Source organism: Lepeophtheirus salmonis, chromosome 4 (genome assembly GCF_016086655.4).
Source record: "Lepeophtheirus salmonis chromosome 4, UVic_Lsal_1.4, whole genome shotgun sequence".
Lineage (NCBI taxonomy): Eukaryota > Metazoa > Arthropoda > Copepoda > Siphonostomatoida > Caligidae > Lepeophtheirus > Lepeophtheirus salmonis.
Window position 1 is genome coordinate 31173573 of NC_052134.2, and position 10465 is coordinate 31184037.

At 28.6% G+C, this 10465-nt stretch overlaps 1 protein-coding gene and 1 long non-coding RNA gene across 2 annotated transcripts; one reads left to right on the forward strand and one right to left on the reverse strand.

Moving 5' to 3' along the window:
- Window positions 1–836: 836 nt before the first annotated feature.
- Window positions 837–7609, reverse strand: LOC121115706 (uncharacterized). Its single transcript, XR_005863646.2, has 2 exons — window positions 7326–7609; window positions 837–1099 (listed from the first exon to the last, which is right to left on the reverse strand). It is a non-coding gene; the product is annotated as an uncharacterized lncRNA (long non-coding RNA).
- LOC121115705 (trehalose transporter 1-like protein) lies at window positions 925–5613 on the forward strand. The gene is made up of 7 exons (XM_040709818.2): window positions 925–1116; window positions 2817–3030; window positions 3091–3307; window positions 3371–3759; window positions 4374–4545; window positions 4609–4693; window positions 5125–5613. The coding sequence occupies exons 1-7, from the start codon at window positions 925–927 to the stop codon at window positions 5365–5367; spliced, it is 1512 nt and encodes a 503-aa protein (XP_040565752.1). The 3' UTR covers window positions 5368–5613.
- Window positions 7610–10465: the final 2856 nt, after the last annotated feature.

Consider the following 10465-nt stretch of genomic DNA (forward strand, 5'->3'; position numbering starts at 1 on the left):
AAAATGGCATGTTCTCACAAAAATATTTTTTACAGTTTATTTTTTTGACAATTATCGATTTACTGCTTTTTCCCCCCTTATCGATGTACTGAACATTGATTGTTCGGGTTTGAAGGATGTTTTTTTGTTTAGCTGTTAGCAATTCCCAACAATTATTGAATAATAATTATGTATTTGGAATGAATTGACAAACTACAAATTGATTTTGTTCCTTTTAGTCATTTTTTTATAGAAAGGATGCCAGGTACAATTAAGACAACAACGTAACACACAATAATTTATATTAAGTTTGTTTTCAAACTGGCAATTGACATGTGTGGCGGATTTATGTCTTTTTCCCTACTCTGATTTATCGACTCAACTCAAGTTGATGCAAGACTATGTGAAACATTTTATAAGGGTCTTTAAAACTATATACCTATACATATGTAATTATGGTAAAAGATGACAATGGAAGCATTTTTGTATCATTTTGTGTTTGACGAAAAAAAACAAAAAACATAAATGAATCGTAATTATCAAAAATATTTTTTTTATTACATTTCTCTAATAAATGTACAATGTCAAAAAAGAGGTCAATTATTTAGCTTAACAACAAAGATTTAAAATGATAAAATAGTAGCAGATTGTTCACTTTGAATCTAAATATTAGATGTACTCATTTTTTCAAAAAAAAAAAAAAAAAAAAAAAAAAAATAGTAATAGAGAAATATAGTTGAAGAATAATTTCGCGTGCCTTGGAGTTGTTGAGGGAGTTAAGTCAATGTTTATATAGTTAGTACACAACTTTATTTCAAAATAAAGTTCCGCGCAAATTCATTCAGTTTAAATACATATTTCTCTTTATACGAAGTTCACTCCAATACCTACTTATAAGACTTGAAAAGTGTCTTTTAAACAAATTCAAATTCTAATAATTGGACCATGTTTCATTCAGATACACATATTGAGTTAACTCAGCCTTATCGACCTCCCCCTGAAGGCGGTAAAACCTTTACTCGGTCACAAATACAAGCAAGTATTGCCGTAAGCATGGGTTCAATGATTGTAGGCTATTCATCTGCTTGGTCTTCTCCTGCTATTGCAAGTCTTATGGAACCTGGTAGAGAAATTAAAGTAAGATGATTTGAGTAATAACATACATTTATAATTGACAATAATAGTGAAAATAAGGAATTTTAATAGAATCATAATAAGTTGAAGTAAGTCAAATATATAGGGAAGTCACAAAATCTACATTACAATAGAATAGTACAATGTCTATTTTTTAAATTTTAATCTCAAAACTCAATTTTAGTAACAGTTGCAATTGTTTCCGGCTACGGGAGAAGTTGTTTTTTTGTGTTAAATATAATATTAACTTAACATTAAATATCATTGAATTGAAATACTATTAGGATTGCATTAAGGAACAACACTTTTGAGCTTCATATCAAGCTAGAGTGTAAAGACTTAAACATAATATATATAATTGTGTAATCTTTTATTGTGATAAATGATTAAAAAATATAACCAATTGATTAATTTAAATTTCACTACTACATATAAATTATAAATGTAATCAAGTAATGGAACATTACAATATGTTATAGAAACTGAATTATACCTACAGTCTTAGGATAATCACTAGATTTGTTTAATTTTATAAAGGTTCCTTTCCTCTGCAATATATTTACAATTTACACTGTTATCCAACTAAAATATAAATAAAGTAAATATATATTTAATTCTCTGGTACTTCCCTTTAAATTTTCTCGGGGGATTAATATGCCAACTTTAGAAGGTATATATTTGCATTATACAACTTTATTTGGCCATCATAGTTGTTACATACACCAGTGTATCAATTGAATAATGTTATATTCTTATTTGTTACATTATATTTTCCCGCCAGTATTTAAAAATAAAAGAAACAGAAAAATAAGGTGGTACCTCTCAAAATCTGAAGAATGTTTGGGAGAATAATGTTATATTTAGATCAGCTGCAAGTAGTTGTGAGGGTAAGGAAATAATCACACATCCCATTCCTTACATAGTTAGGACATATAGGTTGGAATTACTCCAATATCGATGCTTAATTCTACTCTAAGTTCCCCTAAGACTTACACTTATAATCAGTGCTCGAGTAGTAGAGGGATGGGGGCGGGGGACAATGAAAATGGTCTAAAATAATCCCCTCAATGAAATAAACAACAATTCATTATCTTATTCATTATTAATAATTATAATATGGTGGTGTGGAATTTCCTGTGAAAGGTTATCTTTTCTTTTAAATCTTTGACCTATATTCATTTATGGCCACATATGGAATTAAAATTTAACTTTAATCAATTTTATTTCAAAATTTTCCCGGAACCGCCAATAAACATTTCTATTTACCTTTTTAACATGAACAATTAATCGTTATTTTTTGTATAAAGGCTCAGAATTTGCAAAAACTAAACTAATATCTTGAAATGACACATTCTTACGTGGAATAATTAGTGAACTAAAGACTAGGGATTAATAAATATGAATTTATAGTTTCATTCATATTTTTTTGACATACCTATTTCATTTATATTAAGCAATGCTACTTGAAATATAATTAGTAAAACTCTAAATGAAAATATATGATATAAAAATGTATTGTTAATATATTTTTAACATTAAAAGGATTTTTAGAAAAATACTTTTTCCATGACAATATGATCAATTATAATTCTTTTATTGCATGGATAGTCATCAATGTTGGAATAACATAATATTGTAATTCTTGAAATAGTTTATATTCCCTTGTAGAAATATTGTATAATTTTAAATCATATTTATGAAAGGTAACATCCAATGAAGCCTCATGGATTGGTAGTTTAATGCCACTGGCTGCTTTAATAGGCGGTTTTATTGGAGGATCTCTTCTGGAGGCATTAGGGAGAAAAAAGACAATTTTATCGACGGCCATTCCGTTCATAGTTGCAGGTCTTATTGTATCATTTGCTCAAGATGTATACATGATATATGCTGGGCGAGCAATAACAGGTTTTTGCATAGGTCCATAGCCAATTTTCATAACATATGGGATATTATTTTGTGATATAATTCTATTTCTAGGTATCATATCTTTGTCTTTGCCCGTGTATTTGGCTGAAACAATAAGTCCGGAAGTTCGAGGAACATTGGGACTTTTACCCACATCCATAGGTAATGCTGGGGTCATGTTGTGCTACATCTTTGGATTTTGGCTGGATTGGTCCTACCTATCCCTTATTGGAGCTATTATTCCATTACCCTTCCTCTTCATGGTCTGTACAATTCCGGAAACTCCTCGGTATGTATTAATTTGTTAATTATCGATATATTTGCTCCATAACCTCTCTATGTCTACTCCAAGGTTTCTAGTTGCAAACAACAAAGCAACTGCAGCTCGAGCGTCTCTTCAATGGCTCCGTGGTTCACATGCAGATATAACTGCAGAGTTAAACGAAATAGAGGCTATGAATATATTGGCCCTCAAATCAAAGTTTAAAATCAAGGAACTTTTTAAAATGACGTACATGAAACCTCTTTTTGTATCCATGGGTCTTATGTTTTTTCAACAGTTTAGTGGAATTAACGCTGTTCTATTTTATTCTGTGTCCATTTTTGAATCTGCTGGTTCTTCAATTGACTCAAATTTAGCCACTATCATTTTAGGAATAGTGAATATTTGTGCAACGATCTTTTCAAACGTGCTCATTGATCGATTGGGGAGAAAGATCCTTCTGTACATTTCTCTCATTGGTAAATTATATATTCAATGAATTTACTACCAAATAATTAAATACAAAAAGATCAACTTAACCCAACAAAAATATTTCTTATGAAAAAAAAGTTTGTTTTTTTACTGACACACCAAAAATGATTTAATTTTATAATCTAATTGAATGCTTTTTTAACAAGATAAAAGTTTGTTTGTTACCTTGCTTATACATATCTCCATTCTAGGGCATCTGTAGTCAAATACTTTTTTTGAAGAAGATAAAAGTTTGTTTAGTGCATTACTTATAAATATCTACATTTGAGGGCATATGTAGTTAAACGGTTTTTTTTTTTAAATTAGGAGATGATGAAAAACAAACATGACACACGTCAAATTATGCAATTAAACATGTTTTATAATGATTTTGATACATACATTAATAAATGTTTTACAGACAACAGACATCTCTTTTATCATCATTTTGATACATTTTCGGCATGTTTGATATGATTTAGAACAAGTAATTAGAGACGTATCACTCATTTATGTTGTAACTATAATCAAATTAACGAGGTTTGACAACAGAAAAGTTCGCCCAAAGTGCATTATAATGTCGTTGCAAATGTATTTACATTTTCAATATTTGTTCTTATAGGGATGATTGGAAGTTTAGGCGTTTTTGGAGCCTATTTTTACATGAGGAACTCTGAGATTCTTCAACTTAGTGGTATTATTCCTCTTGTTGCACTTGTTGTGTACATTATTTCATTTTCTGTTGGGTTTGGCCCCATTCCATGGCTTATGATGGGTGAAATCTTTCCAGCAAGGTAGGACCAAAACGAGAAAAATTACTCACCAAAATATTTTAATATTTAATCCCATGATTCTAGGATTCGAGGACCTGCAGCGTCCCTATCTACAGCTTTTAATTGGACTTGTACCTTTGTAGTTACAAAGACGTTCATGGATCTGCAGGTATTCATGTATTTAAAGTAGGGACTGATTGAGTATTGATTTTAAGTGTTTGATTACCCATTATTGAAGGAGAAACCCAATTTAAGTTTTCAAACAAAATCTTACTCTGGTAACTCTTTAATTTTACTAATAACCATCGTACAATAGCTCATTCTTAGTAAAACAAAAAACGTTATATTTGTGATATATTGTTAAAACAATTAAAAGTGATTCCACAATCTACATGTCTTATATTAAGTTTGATAGAGAAGATATAACTTTCAAACATAATTGCTCTGATATTATTAATTTATCGATAAATTTTGACCATTTACCAGTTAATATAATCAAACTGTCTATAATATAATCGGTTGAGATATGAACAAGTCGCCTCTTCGCCTATTCATAATTCATATGTACACTAATTATTACTTTTTTCTCTTTTCCATCAGATTGTACTAGGTCAATCCGGAGTCTTTTGGCTCTTTGCTGGGATTCTCATCATTAGTTGTTTCTTTGTCATATTTTTTGTTCCTGAGACACGTGGAAAAACTTTGGAAGACATTGAAAGGCTATATATTGAGCGTCGCATGTCTATCATTATGGATGGTGGGGATGCTCCACCACCAATTCAGTCATACAGAAGAGTCTCTAGTATCGCTAATTTGAAATCAACGCCCTCTCAATTCTTATAAACTAATAGGATGCATTGCTTGTACCTTTTTCAATAAATACATATAGATATTCCGCTATTAAAATGTAACCTTCTCTCTACTTTTTCTACCTTTGTAAACCAAAGACGTGAGCTTAATTTAGTAATCCTATATTTTAATGATATTTTTGATATGAAATTATTAACTTTTTTTATGTAGATTGGTCTAAATTAATAATACAAATTATGTTATTCATCCATGAATAAAAGTATACATATTAATCTATAACAGCTACGATAAAGTTTAAGTTTTATTTCTCCATGGTACACCAATTCTTCCTGATAACACATAAAGTAAGCTACCACTTTCCCTACGATTTAAATTACTTGTAATTTATTAACAAAATTATTAAAAAAATAAATATTAACTTGTTAAAATAATAATATAATACAATTTGACCAAATAATATAATTTTCACTTTAATTTTCATTTTTTTTATTTAGTCAATAGTCATTGCAGGTTGCACACTACTACTTTATTAACATGCTTAGTTAAAGGTTTTATACAAATCATAGCGTTTATTTTGAGTCGTTACGTTTTTGAAAAATTTGTGATAAAAATGCTAGAGGTATTATTGTGAGCTGTCCATTTTTCTATTTCCCCTTATTACCGTAGTGAATCTTTTTTCGTTCTTCGTTACATCCATCCCGGGAGCAATATAAATATGAAGAGTTCACGCACTACCTGAAAACACGTAAGTTGACATTTACAATAATACTCTTTAGTATTTCTACGTGGCTAAAAAAACCTCTTTGATTTCATCATATAATAGTCAAGGGTAGTGATTTAATTAATTATTTGACCAAACGAATTCATATTTGTGAATCTATCATATGTATTCTTGAAGAACATTCGTTCGCCTCTTCGTCCCCTAGCCTGAGCTTTCCTATTTATTCGGATAGAGTTCCAAGATGAGTTCCGATCAGCTCTCTTCATATTCACATAGATGTTGATGTAAAAGTAGCTCAAACCTCGGAATAGGTTTCCATAGTGACTAAAGAATGACTCATGATGAAAGTACAGAGCTGGTATTGTTTTGGATATTTTTTCAAGAGTATAAACATATAGTTCATTCATGAATTACTCCTCGACACATAGTGATGAATGATTGACATAAGTGGAGTTTGGAAGAGTATTAACTCGCATGATAAATTATATATTTTGTAGTATTTTGCGTTTATTATCATTCAATGAAGCATTTTTCACATATAAGGAGCTTATAAATATTCAATACTCATTTATACCCTTATTGTCACTCTCAATTTTAGGATCAAAATTGTCCCCTTAATTTCAAAACAAATATTTGAAGTAGTATTAATGAATGAAAATGAACAAATCCGAATTTAGTCCATTTTTGATAGAATTGTCCACCAAGACCCTACCCCTACACCGAACATTACTTTTCAAGCATGAATGCGTGTTTTTTAAAATGTATTTTCAAAGAAACTTGTGAATTACCTGATAGTTAAAGTCCCTTAATACTTAGAGCAATATTTATATAGTATTTGAAGTTAATAGAATAAAGTCTTAAGGTCATATAAATAGTTAAGAGATAACAGAAAATTCCAATTTAATACACACTTTCTCTTTTTTTTAATTTCCTTACGTTTTTATTCTTCTTGAAAGAGAAGAAATCATAATGAAAAGGGTTGAATTTATTGAAAAATGATAGCCTTTTTTTCAAAAGTAGCTATTGCAGTAAAGATGGACTGAAAGATTATAATAATAAAAAATAAGAAATAATGTGTGCTAAATATTTGTAAAAGCACTTCAGTGAACCTAAGAAATAATGTATGCTAAATATTTGTATAAGCACTAATCATTATTAATGGAATATGAAGAGTATCTATTATGTAGATGCAAAATAATAAATGAGAATTATGAATGTATGTAGATACGTGTATAATATTAAAAATATATCTTAATATTTGGTTTCTTACATTGATTGTACTATGTAGGTTTTATTGACGACAACCTCGACGAAAATTTGTAGTGTCACCATTCATCAGTATACATTTAAGTTTTTAAGATTCCATTGACTCTGTGATGGGGTAGCGAGAAGTAATGGCTTTGACATTATAAGGTTCCATGAATTTTCAAAGATTTGTATGGCTATCATTTTGGAGTGGGACATTGCAGGAGCCTTGCATCATGTTCATGTCCGATATAAAACTAATATTTATATATTGAACAACTATAAAAAGAAATATAATTATTATACTTCTTTGTGTTTGTTACATGTATGATATTTAATTTAAAACAAGTTATAATTGTTCCTAAGAAAAATTAGCAGTAGTGAAATTCTAAGATACATTGTATATCTAGAATAAATACATTTAAAAAAAAAAAAAAAAACTAAGTATCTATAATATACGCATTATATTTTATAAAAGTAGAAATATTATTTTTTATCTTAATATGAGCAAGACAACAAGCAATAAAATAATTAAGTTTTTTATTAAATTGGACATCATTTTTATATAATTTTTATTCATACATCGGTATTATCCATCACAATTATACATTTTGGTTTTTTTTTTCTCTTAATGATGACGATGGAATTGTTCTTTGTCGTCCTAGATAATATTTAATCAGATTATTTGTTATAACAAGAAGCTAATATGAATTTAATATTAAGAGGAGAGGGCAGTTTAATTTTGTATTATCATGGGTACATATTTTCAACTCTTCTCATGCCTTTATTGAGAGCTTTAACATTTTAAGACACAAATGACGCAGGACTGGATCATTTTCCTCAAGCTTGATAAGTAATTCAAACTTATTAAAAATTGAATAACATAATGGATTAATATTGTTGTAACCATTCTTCGCAATACAACATTTGTTTGTATGTTATTATTATGGTTATGATAAAAAGTCCTTGTTAGACTAAAAATAGAGTTTAGGAACAAATTTGAAGTAATTCTTGCAAATGTTTTACTAGTTTCGGAGAAGGATTTTTTTAAATTTTCTTTCCAACCCTCTCAGAGCGATTCACAGCTAGTCTAATAGACAACATGAGAGCTAAGCTGTTCTTCTCCAAAACACTCTTCAATTGTCTGGGCTATCATGTTAACTTTCGGTTTCTTTTTTTAGCCGACCGGTGGATAGCATTATTTTTAACTCTGATAACCAGACTCAATAAATAATCAATTTTAGACACCAATTAATTTTTCTTATTTTCTATTTTTTCCTTCCCATTTAATATTTTCTTACTCTCTACAAAGTAACTTTTATTATTACAGGGTAGGGGAACAAATCGTGGAATTGTGGAATTTGCATTGATATATATGAGGATTTTCTTGCACCTCTTAATCCTTCTGGCTTTCATGCCCTCTGTCAGTAGGTGGCGTGGGATCCTTGTAAAAGAAACGCATCCCAAGTTGTGCTTTATATCCCTCCTGATGGTCCTATGAGCCATCGTCACATATGCGATTTATCGACTTAGTGGAATCCTCCTTTATATTCTTTTCCGAACTTAATAAGAACTTTGTATCCCTTTTTCAATCATGCCTTCCACTTCCTGGCATCCTGGAGAGGTTTTCTCCATTTTTTTTTTTTTTTTTTTTTTTGGTTCACAATTAACAATTTAACAACAACTCTTGTTATATCTGAGTTGAATTGAACTGTAAAAAATGCAAATTTCACGAAAATTGTTCAAATTCGTCAATTAAATTTGTGCTAAGTCATTATGCATTGAATTAATAGAATATGTCTGTCCCTTGCACGGAGAGTATCTGTTATCTTGTCCAATATTTGTTTCCAAGTTGTTTAATATATATTTCATATGGCTAATGGCTTTTGCTTCTCAGTATTATTTTTACAGTTTCTCCCAGGATCGTATGCTTTTCATTAAAAATAATCCGTACTCCGAACTGCAAAGATATCGTGTATATCGTTGTTTGAACCTCCTCTCTCCCAAGATTATGATATTTATTTTCTTGTAAACTTAAGAAAAATTTCTAAAAATAATAGAATTCTTATAATGTATCAAAGGGATATGACCAAATATTTGTCTACTCTTATTGAAAATAAAATAATTACTTGTTTAAATTATACCATTTCATATATATCGATATTGAATAATATTACAAGTGAAATATAAACTGAGCTCTCTGAATTCAATTAATTTACATTATTAATGTTATTTTTTCATCGAATATTTAAATTTAGTATTAGAGTTAAAATCCAGGTATAAATACTGCTTAATGGAGAATTTGAAGATTCAGAATGTGAATTCTCCTTCACCGTACATCTTACAGATGAAGATGAGTATTGAATATTTCATGTTAGTTATTAAAATAAAATTTACTGACTTGCTAAAAGTCACATTATTATTTAAACATAAATAATGAAGTCAGAACATGTTATGTTTCAAAACTTTGGGAATATCGGAAATAAATAGTTTTAAACTTTATAATAATAAAAATAAGTATATACTGATCTACTTTTATTGTTGCTATCCTGTAATCCAGTTTTAATTAATCTTTATGTTTCCTTGCAAATGTTGATGGTCTATTATTGATAATTATTCATAAGTTAACAATGTATTCCAGACCATTAGACCCAACTCTAACATGTATCTTCATATTAATTGAATTGTTGGTATGTTTGGTTAGGATTTATAAAATTATATCTTGTGAACTATTAAAAAATATATGTATAAAATGATTATCTTAATTTAAATAATTTGTTTAGTATGATAATATTATAGAAGTTTAACCACCCTTTAGGTATAAAACTAAATTGACCTATATTAAATATTCAATAAGCATTACTTATTCACATTTCTGCATATATATTTTTTTTGATTAAAAAAAATTACTTATGAATTTAAAAAAAAAAAAAAAATTATACAAATAAATTAATTTTTCGTTTATTTTTTTTTTCAAGTAAATATATTATTTTAACATAAATACATATGTTACATAGATTTTGTATTATTGCCATCCCAACAAAAATAACAATAGACAAATTAATTTTAGAATTCGTCTTACACAGTTTAATTCTTTCATTTAAATCCCAAATTAAAATAATTTTAATGAAATTTAATCCATTATGGGATTAATGCGTAAATGAG